Raw genomic sequence first — 16,950 nt, 5'->3', positions numbered from 1 at the left:
CATAACGGTGACTTGGGAAGACAAACGCCATAACTCCGAATGTCCCTCCCCTTCCTTCTTCTTCCCCAGCTTTACGTACTGCCCATGACATCGTACGGAGTATCCCTTTGGTCAGTTGGGGTCAGCTGCTGTGTCTCCTCCCAATTCCTTGTGCCCCTGAGCCCACTCGCTGGCCGGGGGGTGTGAGGAGCAGAAGCAGCCTTGGGAGCTCAGCAACAGCCAAAGCCACCAGTGCCAATCGCACCATTCCCATCCCAAACCCAAAGCACAGCGCTACACCAGCTGCTGGCCAAAAAGTTAACTCCATCCCAGCTGAAACCACGGCAGCGGAGCAGAGCTGACACCGAGATGCTGAAGGGGGTTTGGGGAAGGGAGACCCTGTCAGGAGGGTGAGGGAGGGTCCGTGGTGGAGCCAAAAGGGCCTCTCAAACCAAGGGCCGTAGCTGAAGCCTCCTCTTTGCAACGCAAAGGGGGGGATGGGGCTCGCTGGTTGTCAGTGGGGAAGAGCTGGGGAGACAGACCCTGACCCCCCGCCCAGCACTGGGTGGGGATCGAGCACTGGGGTCCATGGGGATGGTGAGGAAGGACACCCAGGTCCTCCTCCCCGCAGCAAGCAGAGGCTGCAGGAGCCAGGAGGTAAAGCCCTGGGCTGAGTTACAGAAACTTGAGCTAAAAGGCAAGAAAGGCTCCAAACTTTGAGGAAATCTGGATGAGCTTGAGCAATGAATCTTGGCTCCCACCTCCCAAACCAGCCCAGGCACTGCTGGCAGCCAGAGGCACCCCCAGCTGGTCCCCAGCAGCGCTGGCTGAGCCCCAGGGGCTGACAGCCACCCTCAGACCTCACCAGTTGGTGGGGACCAGCCACCACTGGGTTGGGTCACATGGAGCCCCAGGAGCCACCCGCCATGGGTGACAGCCCAGCATGACGGCCTTGATCCCATCCCTGGCTGGGATGCAGCACGTGCCACCAAGGAGGAGGTGGCAGGCATGTGGGGCAGGGGAAGGGGGGACCAGACCCTGGCTGTGGGGTCGCTGAGCTTTGCTTTCCTCCTGGTACAGTCACCAAATTCCTCCACCCACCCCCCAAAGCGATGGCTGGAGCACTGACCTCTCGCCGCGCCGTGGTGGACATCCCCAGGTCCGCTCTGAATCTGCCTCCCTGGGACAAGACCACACCAGATTGGGGCCAGGAGCCACTGGCTCAGGCTCCGTGCTGGTTGGGAGCCTTATGGGCTAGCCAGGGGAGGGACGGGGACACACACACACACACAGCTTGTCTTTCACCAGGACCAGGAGACAAAGGTCCGCAAAGCTGCCGCAGCAATCCGCCAACCCGCTCCCCCCATCGAAACCCAAAACCACCTATTTTTTTGTCTTTTCCTTTCTCCTCCTTGGGAGGTTTCCAGCCATCAAATCCTTCCTGGGAGTCCTTCAAAGGGAAAGCGGCCACCCCATCCACTTGCTAAACCAGTCTGAGCGGTGCCGGGCTGGCAGGCGGGAGAGGCCCCCGGCACCCCCCTGCCTGCCGCAAACCGGGAGAGGACCCAGAAACCGGCCGGAGGGACCTTGGGTGACCCCGGAGCAAGGAGACGGATGAGCATCACACCCCACGGGACAAAGGCATTGCCACCCCATTGCACGCCCCAGGCGGGTGGAGATGCCGCCAGCCAAGTGGGGACACCCCCCTGGCAGGTTGCAGTCCCCCATCGCTCCTGCACGGGGGGGAAGCAATTTTAGGATTGCTAAATTTTTCAGCCTGGCCATGACATAAGGGGAAAAGGCAGCTGGGTGATGGGGAAAGAGCCCCGAGGAGGCCCCCAGTTGGGTGGTGCTGGAGCACGGGGAGGTATCGCACCCCCGGGCAGGGACATCCAGCAGCTACCCCAGGCCTTCTTGGGAGAGGAGGAGGGCGGTGAGGAAGCAGAAGGGGCCGAGGTACGTTTGCAGGACAAATGGCCGGGTGGAAGGGGAAGATTTCTGCCTTCCTCCCCCCAAAAACCCAGCTTGGACCTTTGCCAAACCCAGAAAACAACCCGGGGCGGGGGTTCCCTGTGCTCCCACCTGGGCTGCAGGGATGGACCTGGGGGTCCTGCGTTGGGGTCTGTCCCACCAGCCCCACACGAAGTGGGAATAAACCCAACCCAAGGGAGGCACAATATAGACAGAGGGGTTTCAGCTGTCTGCCCTCCCCGAGCCCCACCTGGAAGAGCGATGCCCAAGAAATAAAGGCAATTTCCAGAGGTGCGGCAAAGCCCAGGCCTGTCCCAACAGCACAGGGGACCCCCCCAGCACCCACCGAGGGAAAAGCCCAGCTACGAGCACAACCCCAGCCAGCCACCAAGGAATCCACCCAGAGGACACGGTGCTGGGTGACCCCCTGCCCACGGGGTCCTTGACGAAGCTCAGGCACTTTCCTCAAGGAAGGGGGTGGCACAGACGTTCCTGGGCTCCACCTTGCTCTCGGCCTGGGCACAAGTAGAGGCAAAGGTGAGATCTCAGGGGTGTTGGCTGGACATCACAAAGACACTGGAGGCTCTCAGACAGGTGGACAAGTTACCTGGGGGTGTCACAGGGTCAAGATTCTGTCCTCCAAAACAGGTCCTGGACAGCTTCTGGGTGAAGAAGCTTTGCCAACCACTGCGGGCAGCCTCACCATGGAGGTCACGAGAGGTATGTCCCCACGCGTGGGGCATGGTGAGGGTCAGCAGCTCCCATGGGAGTGACAACCCAGGGGGCAGGCCCAGGTTCACGGGGATGCGGCAAGACCAAGGTCAAGCTGAGGAGCCAGTAGAGTCCATCACTGCAGTGGAGCTGAGATGGGTACAACAGCTCAGAGAAGAGCTGGAGACCCCAGCCTGAGCTTAAATGGGCTCCTGGGCCCGTGGGTGTGGGGTGGAGGTCTCGGGTGAGGCTGTTTACAGCAATTAAAGCCAATTAACACCCTCAGGGCTTTACAAGGAGAGCGGGCTGGGAGGAAACAGAGCTTGGACCTCATGAGATGGTGATGCCAAGTCCTGGGCAGGGGTTAGCACCCTGCTGCCTTTTTGGCAGGACCTCAGGGTCTTCTTTAACCACAGGGCGATGCCCGTGCTGGAGACAGGACTAACATCTGTCTGATGCAGGACCTTGTGTGACGCCCACATGCACAACCCCACAACTTTGTGCTTCCTCCCAAGACCTGGGGGCTTCACCCCACCTTCCCACCACCCACCCCAGCCTACGCCGACAGCTCCCCCCACCCCCACGGCAGTGCCCTGCTAAGGGACCGGGGAACACTGAGGTCCAGCATCACAGAAGGTTTCCTAGAGGCAGGAGAAAGGATGAAGGGGGTGAAATCGGAGCTGGATGGAGCACGGGGGTCCCACAAAGGGGTGGGGTGGGGGGTCTGAGGGCTCCCCGAGCTCATCCGTCAGTGGTGACGAGGCGAGCGGGACCGGGCAGGAGGGATGTTTGCGCAGGGGCTGGAGCGTTTGCCCCGTCCCCGTAATGACACTCAGGCCATCACGGACCGGCCGACCACATGTGGGAGAGGCAAAGTGGGACAGAAAGACGGACAGATGGAGGGACAGAGGGACAGGCAGCTGGCGGCTCGTTCGGTGGCGGTGCAAGGGCAGGGCTGGCTTGGCAAGGTCCAAGAGCATCACCCCAGACACTGTCCCTGGGCCACCATGGGCTGGGGGAAGCAGCTCTGCACAGACTGGGGGGGGTGGGGGCGGCAGAGGGACAGGGGACAACCCCGTTCTCCCCCCTCGGGTCACCAGGGTAAATGTTTACAGCTCCCGGGGCCCGGCAGCGGCTCCTTGGGGACATTGCAAAACCCAGAGCACGTTCACAGGGAGCTGTAGCAGGTCTGGGTCAGCCTCCTCCTCCTCTTCCTCCTCCTCCTCCTGCCAGCCCACATCCACCACCCCACAGGGCTGTCAGGAAAACACGGGGAATGGGGCCGGACAGGGGAAAAAACAGGGAAAAAGACATTTTGCCCCAAAACCGCGTTCCCACCAATGTGAGCTCAGCCAGCTGAGAGAAGCAGCTGACATCGTTTTCCTCCCTGGGGGTACGACACAGCTGGGATGGGGCACATGGGGACACCCTGGGGCTACGTGCCACCCATTTGCAGCCGGAGCTGTCTCTGTCATCAGTGTGGCGAGTTTCTCCCCTGCCAGGTCTCAGCACCCCTTTCTGGGTGCGAGCTCTGTCTCGGCCACCGTCACCGCCAGCATCCCTGCACGGGGACACGGTTTCCCTTCGTTAACTTGGGAAACAAGCGCGTTTGGGGACGGGCCGAGGGGCCTGCGGGGCTGGAGGCCACTCTCAGCCCGGTGGCCACTCCTGGGCCGCTGCCGGTCTCGCCGTGACGGAGCTGCGGAGCCGAAGCCAAGCGGTTCCAGGCCACCATCCAGTGGAGGGTTTTCATGGACACGAAGGTGCTTTTTTCCTGGGGAAACAGCGCCTCGGTGCCGCCAGAGCTCTGCCACTGGACACCATCGCCGTGTGTCCCCTCGCACAGCCACCTCCCAGCGTCCCGTTCAGGTCTGGGGACAAAGCGCTTAAGGTTTGACACGCAAAGGGCAAAACCTCACACAACACCATCGCCAGGGTGTTTTTCTTGGACAAAAAAGTGCCTGTTCTTGTTGCTTTTTGCAATTTGTTCCTCCATGGGTGAAGCCAAGCAGCTGGCGGGAAGCAGCTTGTCCCCCCCCCCCGGCCGCTCCCACCGTGGTGGCTCTGGAGCATCGTGTCACCCAGCGCGGTCCATGGGCGCCACCGGCTGCACAAGCGCTGCGTGCAGGTGGAACACAGCACGGCGCCCGGGCCGCCAGCAGGACCCAAGGCGGTATTTTGGGATGCCCACCCCCTCACCTGCAGCATTGCCTGGTCACCCCCTGGGGGACAGCAAAGGGCACCCCACGGGGGTCACTACCGTGGGTGGGAGGGAGGTGCCCCCCGCCTGTGGCACCCTCCCACAGGCAGCGTGTGACTGCAGCCACCACCACGGCAGAGACCAGGGTCCCGGGGTGCCAGCCCTGGGGGTGCTAAGCAGGCCATGGGGGCACGGGGAGCCCCCACCGGCAGAGGGACCCCAGGGCGCTGGCGGGTGGCCAGGAGGGGGGAGCCCCAGCAGGGCCACCCGAGGGAGTGCCCCATAACCAGACCTGGAGGTGGGGAACAGGAGGGTCCTCGGGGCACGGCCTTGGGTACCAGCACCCCCAAAGGGCCAGCACAGAGCCCAAGTGCCCCCCAAGGCCTGCAGTGCTCCCAGAGCGCCCCCCAGCACCCAAGGGCCTCCATATACCAAGGCACAGGGTGCCAGCACACCCAAAGCCCCCCCCTCAGCAGCTGGCAGAGGGTGCCAGCACCCCCAAAGGGCCACCCAGAGACCCCAAAGGGCACCCCCAGTCTCTAGCACAGGGTGCCTGCACACCCACCCCCCACCCTGAGTGCCAGCATCCCCAAAGGGCCACCTCGAGCCCCCAAAGGGCACCCCCAGCCCCTGGCAGAGGGTGACAGCACCCCCAAATTGCCACCCTGAGACCCCAAGGGGTACCCCCAGTCTCTAGCATAAGGTGTTGGCACCCCCAAAGCACCCCCCTGAGTCCCCAAAGCCCCCCCTCAAGCCCTGACACAGGCTGCCAGCACCCCTAAAGACTCCTGAGCCCCCAAAGGACCCCCACAGGCCCTGGCAGAGGGTGATGGCACCCCCAAAGGACCTCTTGAGTCCCCACAGCCCCCTCAATCCCTGACACAGGCTGCCAGCACCCCTAAAGAGTCCTGAAACCCCTAAATCTGCCCCCCAGCCCCCGGCAGCACCCCAAAAAAGCCCCCCCAGCCCCTGAAGGACTACCCCCAGCTCTGGCACAGGGTGCCAGCACCCCCAAAGGGCCTCCTCGAGCCCCGGGACGGACCCCCATTGCCCCCCAGCCCACCCCCAGCTGCTGCCAGCCCATCAGGAGCCAGGGGCACTGATCCTGACCCTCCCGGGATGCCGAGAGATTGTCAGAAAACCTTCGCCTGCTCCCAGGCATTGGGGCGCATTCATCCAAACTCCTCTACAAGTCATTTTTCCCTTTAAAATGTGACTTTTAACGAGCCGCTGAGCCAACTGATGGCAGCAGGAGCCACGGTGGGACGGGAGAGCATCGGGGGGGGGGGGTTAGCCCCTCTCCCTGCCTGGGGCAGTGGGGGACCACCACCCCCCTTCATTGACCCCTCGGGGTGGGGGGGTTCATCCCCCTTCTCCACCTCGGGGGTCCGGGGTGCCGCAGCGGTGGATGCGGGGCTGGCCTCGAGGGGAGCCCCCCCCTCACAGGGGTCACTGCTGGAGCCAAAAGCCGGCCGAGACGCCGCAGAGTGTCCCGCTGGGGACATTTAAAAGGAAGGAAAAGCCACTTTTTTTTCCCACAGCTCTGAAATCTCTTCCGTTCCTGGGAAAGGGGAGATTATTAAACCAAAAGCGGCCGTTCTGCCCTGCTCAGCCCCTCTCCTTGGCACGGAAGAGGCAGGAGAGGCCCCGCTGCGCTGCGCCCCTCTCCCTGCCCCACCGCTGCGGCCAAGCAGAGACACACACGGAGGGAAATCATCGACTTCCAACATTGTTCCTGCGTAGAAAAAATGTCAAACAGTTTCGTATAAATATCACAGCTCCAGAGTTTAAAATTGCATGTTGGTGGGGTTGGGTTTGGTTTGGTTTTTTTGAACAAAATGGAAAACAGAAATACACCCCCCCAGCTGGGGGCGTAGGGAAGAGCAGGAGGGCAAGGTGGGGTCCCCGGCGGTCGGGTCCCCAAAGCCTCAGGGGAACAGAGTGGCCCCCAGACCCCTGGGGCGTTCACAGCCTCCCCCTCGGGGGTTTCTCGCCTTCTCTGGGCCAGGGTGTCCCCGGAGGGGTGGGGGCCATGCCGGGTGGAGGAAGGACACGGGGTGCAGCCCTGGGAGAAGCCGATCAGCTGGAGCACAGCCTTGGGAGAGGGGACACGCGGTGGGATGGGGACACACGCACAGACCTCGCTGGAATCACAATCTTTTAGGTTGGAAAAGAGCCTTAAGATCTTTAAGTCCAACCTCAAACCTCATGCTGCCATGTCCACCACTAAACCACGTCCCTCAGCGCCACGTCTACACGTCCTTAGATACCTCCAGGGATGGTGACTCCACCACTTCCCTGGGCAGCCTCTTCCAATGCTTGACAACCCTTTTAGGAAAGAAATGTTTCCTAATGTCCATCCTAAACCTCCCCTGGTGCAACTTGAGGCCGTTTCCTCTTGTCCCATGGCTTGTTCCTTGGGAGAAGAGCCCGACCCCCCCTGGCTGCCCCCTCCTTTCAGGGAGCTGTAGAGAACGAGAAGGTCTCCCCTCAGCCTCCTCTTCTCCAGGCTAAACACCCCCAGCTCCCTCAGCTGCTCCTCACCAGACTTGTGCTCCAGACCCCTCACCAGCTCCGGTGCCCTTCCCTGGACACACTCCAGCCCCTCAATGGCTTTTTTGTGGTGAGGGACCCAAAACTGGACACAGCACTCAAGGTGGGGCCTCACCAGTGCCCAGTACAGGGGGACGGTCACTGCCCCAGTCCTGCTGGCCACACTGTTCCTGATACAAGCCAGGATGCTGTTGGCCTTCTTGGCCACCTGGGCACACTGCTGGCTCATATTCAGCCAGATGTCAACCAACACCCCCATATCCTTTTCCGCGGGGCAGCTCTCCAGCCACTCTGCCCCCAGCCGGTGGCATTCATGGAGCTGGTGTGGCCCAAGTGCAGGACCCAGCACTTGGCCGTGTTGAACCTCACACCAGTGGCCTCAGTCCATGGATCCAGCCTGTCCAGATCCTTCTGCAGAGCCATCCTGCCCTCAGGCAGACCAACACTCCTGCCCAGCTTGCTGTCCTCTGCAAACTTGCTGAGGGTGGAATCAATCCCCTCACCCCAGATCACTGATGAAGACACTAAACAGAGCTGGCCCCGGCACAGAGCCCTGGGGAACACCAGCTGTGACTGGCCACCAAGGGGACTCAACCCCGGCCATGCCCAGCCCCAAGAGGGCCAGGGGCAACGCGGGGCTGGGGCCAAGCTCTGCCCCATGAAACACCTCAGCCGATGGATGGAAAGCAGAGGAAAAGGCATTTCCCAAACATTTGGCAGAGTTACTCCTAGGGGAGAGGGGTCTTTGTCCCCCCAGGCCCTCTCCACACTGGTTCCTCCTCCCCAGGCCCAAAGGCATGGGCTCAACAGGAGCTTTCGGGAAGCTCCCCCCACACCCAACCGGCCCCACAGGGACTGGGCGGGGACAGGGGTGTCACAGCTCCCCATCACCCTCCCTACCACCCCACAGCCGCGAAGCTCCAACCCCGAATCTTGACACCCTCCCACCGTGACAGTGGGGATGCCCCTACAGGTGGCGTGGGGGGTTGGCTGGAAGAGGGGCACTCCTCCAAAATAAAAATTACAATTAAAAAGAAAAGCGTGTGGGCACAGTCTGCCTTTTTAACTTAGAAATGGTTGAACTGTCCCATAGTCTTCAATAAAAACAGAGAGCTGGCGGCCCCCGCCCTCCCCACCCCGTCCCGCCCCCCTTAAAACTCCGTAAAATCACAGTTCCACGTTCCGCAAAGTTTCCTTTTTTCGGTGGTGGTGGTGGTCTTGTTTGGGGGGTTGCTGTTGGGTTGCTGTTTTGCCCCCCCTTCTTGCTTTTTCTGTTCTCCCTGGCCCTCCTGCGAGCCCCCGGCTCCTCCCATGCAGCCCAGCACATGCCGAGGGATGCAGAGAGGTAACGTGCCGGGGTCCCTTCTCCCGCAGGGACAGAGACACTGTGGCAGCAGCTTTCTGGAGAGGAAAGAGGCCAACAGCTATTGCTTGGGGGTGATGGCAGAGCACCCCCCTGCCTCTCTCCTTGCCGTGGCTCCCAGATTGTGTCCACAGGGACTGGGAGGGGACAGGGGACTGCAAGCACACGAGATGGAGATGGGCAAGAGGCTGAAGAGGCAAACGTGCAGGTCCGGAGGCCGCTGCTGGGTGAATCCTGGGCGAGGAGTCAAGGAGGAGCCTCCAGATGTTGCGAGCAGGGAGAAGCCCAGGAAAAACAAGAAACGGGTGCAAGGGAGAAGGAGGACCAGTCTGGAAACCATCTTTTGACATTTTGCATCGGTGGGGCTCCTGGAGCAGCCACAGTTCGCTCACCGCCGGGAGAGCTCAGCCTCTCCACTCCTGCAGTCCCTCCGCCAAGCGTGGGGGGGATGCACCCCCGTTTTCCACCGCCGTCCCCCCACCCTGATCCCAGCCAGGTGCCCCAGGGACTGGGGCTCCTCACATCATGATGTGCCGCCGGCGGTGCAGGGCCAAGTGGTCGGAGCGGGAGAAGCTGCGGTCGCAGTCCGAGCAGCGGAAGGGCTTGATGCCCGTGTGCTTGCGGAAGTGCCGGGTCAGCTCGTCGGAGCGGGCGAACTTCCAGGTGCAGCCTTCCCAGGTGCATTTGTAGGGCTTCTCGCCTGCGCAGGAGGAGCAGAGAGGGGTCAGCAGAAATTTCCACCACGCGCCGTACAGAAAAAAACAAGACCGGGTTTCTTGGCTGCAGCGAGATGGCCAGGGCCAGGGGAAGCCCTCAGCATCTCCATGCCAGCCCTCTCACACCTCGGCGGTCCATGGGCGCCACCGGCTGCACAAGCGCTGCGTGCAGGGGGGACGCAGCACGGCACCCAGACAGCCAGCAGGACCCAAGGCGGTATTTTGGGATGCCCACCCCCTCACCTGCAGTATTGCCTGGTCACCCCCTGGGAGACAGCAAAGGGCACCCCACAGGGGTCACTACCGTGGGTGGGAGGGAGGTGCCCCCCGCCTGTGGCACCCTCCCACAGGCAGCGTGTGACTGCAGTCACCACCACGGCAGAGACCAGGGTCCCGGGGTGCCAGCCCTGGGGGTGCTAAGCAGGCCATGGGGGCACGGGGAGCCCCCACCGGCAGAGGGACCCCAGGGCGCTGGCGGGTGGCCAGGAGGGGGGAGCCCCAGCAGGGCCACCCGAGGGAGTGCCCCATAACCAGACCTGGAGGTGGGGAACAGGAGGGTCCTCGGGGCACGGCCTTGGGTACCAGCACCCCCAAAGGGCCAGCACAGAGCCCAAGTGCCCCCCAAGGCCTGCAGTGCTCCCAGAGCGCCCCCCAGCACCCAAGGGCCTCCATATACCAAGGCACAGGGTGCCAGCACACCCAAAGGACGCCTCCAGGCCCTGGCAGAGGGTGATGGCACACCCAAAGGGCCCCACTGAGTCCCCAAAGGCCCCCCCAGCCCCTGACACAGGCTGCCAGCACCCCTACATACTCCTGATGCCCCAAAGGCTACTCCTCCAGCCCCTGGCAGCACCCTCAAAGAGCCTCCCCAAGCCCACAAAGGATGCCCCTAGGTCTGCCACAAGGTGCCAGCATCCCCAAAGGGTCTCCTCGAGCACCCAATGGACCCCCCCCAGCCACTGGCAGAGGGTGCCAACACCCCCAAAGGCAAACCTGAGCCCCCAAAGGATTCCCCCCATTTTTTGCAGAGAGTGCCAGCATTCCCAAAGAGCCTCCTCGAGCCCCTGAAGTGCCCCCCAGCCCTGGCAGAAGGTGCCAGCACCCCCAAAAGACACCCCCCCAAGCCCAGGGACGGACCGCCATTGCCCCCCAGCACATCCCTGGGTGCCCCCAGCCCATCGGGAGCCAGGGGCACTGATGCTGACCCTCGCAGGCAGGGGGTGCAGTGCTGGCCCCTACCTGTGTGTATCCGCCGGTGAGCTTTGAGGTGGGAGCTTTTTGTGTAGACCTTATTGCAGCCTTCGAAGTCGCACTGGTGGATGCGCCGCTTCTTCAGGTCGGGGGAATCAGCTCGCTGCCCCCGCGTCGCCGGCCTGCCGGGAGGAGGGAGGGATGGAGGGCATGGCCCCCACGCCCACGGACCCCGCAGGGCGCCCAGGGACATGGCCAGAGGAAGGGGGGTCAAGGAGGGGGACACACATCCAAGGAGACTCACTCTCTCTGGAGGTCCTGGAAAGGGGCTGGGCCGCTCTCGGAGGCACTGTCCTCACTGTCGCTGCTCATGGCCATAGGGTACATGGAGCCTGGGTCAATTTTCACTGGGGGGGGGCGGGAAAGAAGAGCTATTGAGAAACAAGGAAGAAGGGGGTGAGGCTTGTGAGCGAAGAACAGAAACACCCCACAAACAAAAAACCAAACCACCCCCGCAGCAGAGGACCAACCCTCCCCCTACTCCTGCAGCACCCCAAATGCTGCCCCCCCCCCCCCAAATAAAATATAAGTAAATTTTGGGAGATGGAGAAGCCCCCCACGCTGTCCAGTGCAGCAATACAGGGTGCACAACTTGGGGGGGTATCCCTTTCAGCTGTCTGCTCATGCTCGGAAGAGGGGAGATAGAGGGTCCCCACCCCGGATAAGGTCGGAAGCTGGGAATGTCCTGGGGAAGGGGATGGGAGGAACACGGTGGGGGGGCAGCTGAACTGAAACCAGAGCACTGGCAATGGGATGGGTGGCAGGCAGTGTCATGCCCCATGTGTCCCCTTTGAAGGCACAGGCTGGGAGGGGTCAGGGCGACTTTTGGGGACCCATCCTTTGGGTGAAGGTGGCAGATGTAGGGAGGCAGATGGTGGGTGAGGGGACAGCCCATGGTGGAACATCCCCCTTCCCCCAAAATGTCAGGGTTTCCCCTGCATGTGCCCTTACCAGACCCGGCATTCTTGCCGTCTCCCCCGATAAGGGGTACGGTGATGGCGGTGACGCCGTCGGTGGGCATGGTGGTGTAGACGACGGGGAGGGACTGGACCACCACGGGGATGGTCTGGAGGTTGCCCATCTTGCTGGGCAGGTTGACAGAGGGGATGGTGTGGATGACGTGGAGGATCTGCTGCCCTCCGCTGCCCTGCGTGGAGGCCAGGATGGAGCCGGGCGAGAGGACGGCTGGGATGGCTGAGGTGGAGCTGAGGCCGGAGGGCGAGATGGAGACAGTGGCGGGAGCGGGGAGCGGGGGAGCCACCAGCAAGGGGGAGGACTGGACTGAGGTGGGGGGCGGCGGCGGTGGGGCCGAGGCCGCTGCCACTTTGGACTTGTTGAGGGAGAGATCGACGGGCTCGGCCTGGGGCTGGCCGCAGTCGCTGGCCAGCAGCTCCTCGGGGGGCTCCGTCTTGATGTCAGACAGCAGCACCGGGGGGTCGAGGGGGCCCTCAGCCAGCAGCGCCGAAGAGCTCATGGCGGGCGTCACCTTCCCTGGGCCCTGCAAGAGACCCCGCAGCCCGTGAGGAGACCTCGGTGCGTGAGGAAACGGGGAAACTGAGGCAGGGGTGGAGTGGGCGTGTGAAGGGCTTTGGCCGGCCTCCCCCCCACAGGTGGCCACCCGGGCTCCCCGGGGCGGTACCTCAGGGCGGGGTGAGGGGACGCCGGAGGCGGCTGTCCCGGCGCAGCGGGAGAAGTCGGAGGCGCCGGGCGATGGCCGCCGGGGCCGGCCCGGCCCTCACGACGGTCCCCTCAGCGCGAGCCGAAAGCGGGAAGGGGAGGCCCCGCCCCCGCCCCGCGCGCGGGCCCCGCCCCCGGCCCCGCCCCCCGCCGCCTTTGTGCCGCCGCCCGACCCCGCCCCGCCCGCGCGCCCCGGAGGGCAGGGCGGGGCCGCGGAGGGGGCGTGGCCGCCGCGGGGCGGTGGCGGGCCCCGCCACGCTCCCCTCCCCCGCGCCTTAAAGGGGCCGCGTCGCCGTTCCGCGACCACCACCACCCCCCCCCCGCGGTGTAAGGGGAGGGGGCGGCGGCGGGTCACTCACCGCCCCGGCGGCGCGGGGGGGGCTCCTCGGCGGGTGCGCGGCGCTCATCCCCTCCGCGGGCAGGATCATGCTCCCGCCGCGCTCCGCCGGCCGGGCCGGGCCGGGCCGAGCCGAACGAGGTGTGAAGGGCCCCGCGGCTCCACCCTGGCTCGGCCCGGGGTGGAGCTCCTTAAAAGGGCCCGGCCGCCGCAGGGAGGGGCTGCGGGCACGGCCCCGCCCGGCCCCCGCGGGAGGCACCCGGGAAGGGCCCCACCCGGGACACCTTCACCCCCCACCCCCCCCCCATCCCCCCTTCGGACACCTTTCCCCCCCCCCCGGACACCTTCACACACACTCCCCGCTCCGGGATACCTCCCCCCCTCCCCCGACACGCTGCGGAACCGATGGACGCCCCCCCCCACCCCCAAAAACGTTAAGGTTCCCCCAGCACCCTCACACGGTTCCCCCTTGCTGGGGTCCCACCGGTACCTGGGCACGCGTGGGGGTGCCCGGCACGCAGACACACACACACACACCCCCCCCGAGCAGCACTTTTATCACCCCAGCACGGACACCGGCTCCCCCCGCCTCCCCGCCACGGGCCCGGACCCCCACGGGCAGGGACCCCCGGCACGTACCTGAGTGCGGGCTGAGACCTTTCCCCCCCCCACCCGAGACGGGCACTCGGAGCCCCCCACGCACACTCACACAGGCGCGGCCCGGGCCGGCCCCTCCCCGGGCACACCCAGCGCACACGCCCTGCACACACACACCCCCCCGCACACACACACGCACCCCCCCCGCACACACCCCCCCTGCGCGCACACACACACACACACCCCGCGGCAGGAGCCTCCCAGCCCTCTCATGCAACGGGGTGGGGTGGAGGGAGGGGGGGGGGACCCTAAAACACAGGCACGGCCAGGGACCGCCCCCCCCCAAGACCCACACTCAGGCAGGGACCCCCCAAAACACACACCAACCCACACTCAGACATCGCCTGGACCCCCAAAGCACCCCCAGACTGAGCCAGGGACACCCCCCACCCCCCCCAACACCCTCACATATCACCGGGACCCCCAAAGCACCCCAACACTCAAACAGGGACCCCCCCTTGACACCCTCACACACAGCCAAGGACCCCCCCAACGCACCGACACATCACCGGGACCCCAAAAGCACCAGGAACCCCCCCAGAAACCCTCACATACAACCAGGGACCCCCCAACACCTCCCCACACACATATCACTGGGGACACACCCCCCAAACACCCCCACTGCAAGCCAAGAACCCCCCCATACCCCCACACAAAGCCAGGGACACCCAAAACACACACCCCCACACTCACACATCACCAGGACCCCCATAACAACCCCCCCAAAAGCAGGGACCCCCCCAAGCACCCCCACTCTCAGCCAGGGACCCCCCACAGAGCCAAAGACACCCCCCCCGTACCCCCATATTCAGCTGGGGACCTCCCCAACACACACACTCAGCCAAGGACCCCCCCAGCACACCCCCACACAGAGCCAAGAACCCCCCCATACCCCCACACAAAGCCAGGGACCCCCAAAACACACACCCCAAAAGTAAGGACGCCACAAACACCCCCACTCTCAGCCAAGGACCCCCAAACACACCCCCCCACACACATACCCCCGGGGACCCCCCCCAGCACACCCCTCTACAGAGCCAGGGACCCCCCCCAGTACCCAGATATTCATCTGGGGACCCCCCCCAACACACACACACAACCATCGACCCCCCCAAACACCCCCATTCCGAGCCAAGAACACCCCCAATACCCCCCCACAAAGCCAGGGACCCCCAAAACACACACCCCCACACTCACACATCACCAGGACCCCCAAAACACCACCCCCCAAAAGCAGAGGCCCCCCCAAACACCCCCACTCTCACCCAAGAACCCCCCAACACACCCACACACATTCACACACCACCGGGACCCCCAAAACACCCCCCCGAGCTGTGACCCCCCCAAACACACCCACATCCAGGTACCATCCCCTCCCCGGGGACACCCCCAGACGGCCACACGACTGCTCCCCCCCCAAAAGGGGATCCCCACCCCCAGCACACACTCCCCGACCCCCCCCAGGACTCCAAGACCCGCCTCCTCACACCTGGTGGCGTCCCCACAACCAGGCCCATTTTACGAGGGGGGGCCACAAAGGAAGGGACTCCCCCCCGGGGCCCTCCCCAGCCCCGCTTTGCGGGGCGGGGGGACGACTTGCATCCCAAAGCCCCCCCGGGGCCCCTCGCTGCCCCCCCCCTTGCACCCCACTGGGCTTTCATCAGTGAACTGAATTCCTCCGTCCTCAGCCCGGGCGCAGCCGAAATCCACCCAGGCCGGGGGGGGGCTGAGGGGACCCAGCCGCCCCCCCCCCGCAAAGCCCCATGTCGTGGGGGGGTCGCTGTACACCTCCACCCCCACCGGGAATAACTAACGACCCCCCCTTTTTGCCCTAAAGTGGCTCCGGGAGGGGACGTGGGGCGCCCCCAAACCACGGCGTGACTTCGCGGGGGGGGGGGCGACAGGCGTGGGAAAACACAGGCAGCTGCCTTCCATCGGCCTGGTGTGTGTGTCCCCCCTCGGGGTCCGTGTCCCCCCCCCCCACACCGCGGGCGGGGGGGGGGGGGGGGGGGGCACACCCCGCCGCTGTCACACCCCCCCCGAGGAATTTCCTCCTCTCTCCACCCTCCGCGATGCCGGGGGGGGGGGGGGTCACCAAGAATGGGAGGGGACGGACACACGACACATTTTAGGGGTGGGGGACGACTCCCCCAAAACCAAGATGGTCCCTCGCTCCCCCCCCCCCCCCCTTTACTCCCCCTCCGGCTGGGGATGGGGGGGAGGGGGGGGCTATTTGAGACCGTGTCCGCTCCCGACTCGCTCGGCCGTGCCTGCAGGCAGCCATCTGCTCCACCCCCCCACACCCCCCCTCGGTTAACACCCCCCCCCCACCCGGTTAACCCCCCCACACCCGGACACTGCCGGGGGGGGGACACACACGCACACACGCAGACGGACACCCACGAGGAGGGTCGGGCCCTTTAAGAGCAAAGGGCGTGGGAGGGGGGGGGGAGGGGAAGGGCGGGGCTCAACGCGACGTCGCCCCACCGGCCCCCCCCCCACCCCCCTCCCATCGTTCCCCCCCCCCCACAACGGCCGTGACCTCCCAAGCTCGCACCGCCCCGGAAGCCGCCACGATGGGGGGGGGCCCAGCGGGGGGAGGGGGGGGGGAGAGGGGGAGGGAAGGGCGGGGGGGGGGCGGTTCCCGCCCCCCCCCCGCCCTTCCCTCCCCCTCTCCCCCCCCCCCTCCCCCCCCCCCACGCCGGGCCCCGCTCTCCCAATTCCCCCCCCCCCAGCAGGTCCGTTCCCACCCGTGGGCGCTGCCCCTTTAAGAACCCCACGCAAGATGGACGCGGGGCTTCGCCCCCCACACCCCACCCGCGGGTTTTCGGAGGTTGGGGGGGGGGGGGGAGGGGGAGGGGGGGGGGAGGTGTGTGTGTCCCCCCCCCCTCTCAGGACTCACTTTCCCCCGCGACTCCTCCGAGCGCATCCCCGCCGCCGCCCGACCGCCGCCGCTGCCCCCGGGGCGGTGCCGGGTGGGGCGGGTGGGGCCCCACGGGCGGGGAGGGGCGGGGCCGCGTGGGGCGGAGCTCTCCCCCCCCCTCCCCCACCCATTTTTGGGTGTGGGCACCCCCCCCCCCTCCCTTCCACCCCCCCACCCCCCCTTCATCCCTCCCACCCCCCCAAAATATAATCAAGGGGGTGCCCCGCCCTGCGGTGACATCATCAGCAGCCAATGGGCGGCTCCCCGCGCATCCGGCGTTGCCATGGAAACAGATACAGGATTTGGGGGGGGGGGTGTCCCATCCCCCCACACTCCACCCCCCACAGCCTCCCCCCCCCGTCAAATTTTAGGGGGGGGAAGGGCATGCCTGCTGGAGGGGCTGAGGCCTGGCGAACTCGTGTCAGCGATGGCTGGCCCCATTTTGGGGCCATGTCTCCCCCCCCACTCACAGGTGACGGGAAGGGGAGCGTGTGTCCCCCCCCTGCACCCACGCTCCCCCCCCACCCTCCAGGGACACGGAGCACCCCCAAAATCCCATGGCCGACCACCCGTGGGTGCCCCAGGGGGACATTCCCACAGGGGGGGACACAC

General features: G+C 65.3%; 1 protein-coding gene across 4 annotated transcripts; it reads right to left on the bottom strand.

The window, feature by feature from the left end:
• Window positions 1-6,555: 6,555 nt before the first annotated feature.
• Window positions 6,556-16,395, bottom strand: KLF8 (KLF transcription factor 8). Of its 4 annotated transcripts, none has more exons than XM_054215137.1 (5): window positions 12,781-12,924; window positions 11,696-12,242; window positions 10,989-11,091; window positions 10,733-10,866; window positions 6,556-9,477 (listed from the first exon to the last, which is right to left on the bottom strand). In XM_054215137.1, the coding sequence occupies exons 1-5, from the start codon at window positions 12,847-12,849 to the stop codon at window positions 9,296-9,298; spliced, it is 1,035 nt and encodes a 344-aa protein (XP_054071112.1). In that variant the 5' UTR covers window positions 12,850-12,924; the 3' UTR covers window positions 6,556-9,295. The 4 variants fall into 4 exon arrangements, with proteins under 4 accessions (XP_054071112.1, XP_054071114.1, XP_054071115.1 ...); XM_054215139.1 differs by lacking the exon at window positions 12,781-12,924 and adding an exon at window positions 16,318-16,395 and having other exon boundaries at window positions 6,560-9,477; window positions 10,989-11,115; XM_054215140.1 differs by lacking the exon at window positions 12,781-12,924 and adding an exon at window positions 13,398-13,461 and having other exon boundaries at window positions 6,560-9,477; window positions 10,989-11,115.
• Between the last annotated feature and the right edge of the window lie 555 nt (window positions 16,396-16,950).

Source organism: Rissa tridactyla, chromosome 9 (genome assembly GCF_028500815.1).
Source record: "Rissa tridactyla isolate bRisTri1 chromosome 9, bRisTri1.patW.cur.20221130, whole genome shotgun sequence".
In the NCBI taxonomy this organism is placed as follows: domain Eukaryota; kingdom Metazoa; phylum Chordata; class Aves; order Charadriiformes; family Laridae; genus Rissa; species Rissa tridactyla.
The sequence above is the reverse complement of the archived record's forward strand: the minus strand, read 5'-3'. Positions and strand labels throughout refer to the sequence as shown.

What these genes read in the sequence shown, in the direction of transcription:
- KLF8 (XM_054215138.1), bottom strand. Translation starts at nt 12,849, where the DNA reads ATGATCCTGCCCGCGGAGGGGATGAGCGCCGCGCACCCGCCGAGGAGC. An exon ending in CCCCCCGCGCCGCCGGGGCG is followed by an intron (nt 12,243 to 12,780) that starts GTGAGTGACCCG and finishes GGTCTCTTGCAG; the next exon opens with GGCCCAGGGAAGGTGACGCC. An exon ending in TTCCAGGACCTCCAGAGAGA is followed by an intron (nt 10,867 to 10,988) that starts GTGAGTCTCCTT and finishes TCCTCCCGGCAG; the next exon opens with GCCGGCGACGCGGGGGCAGC.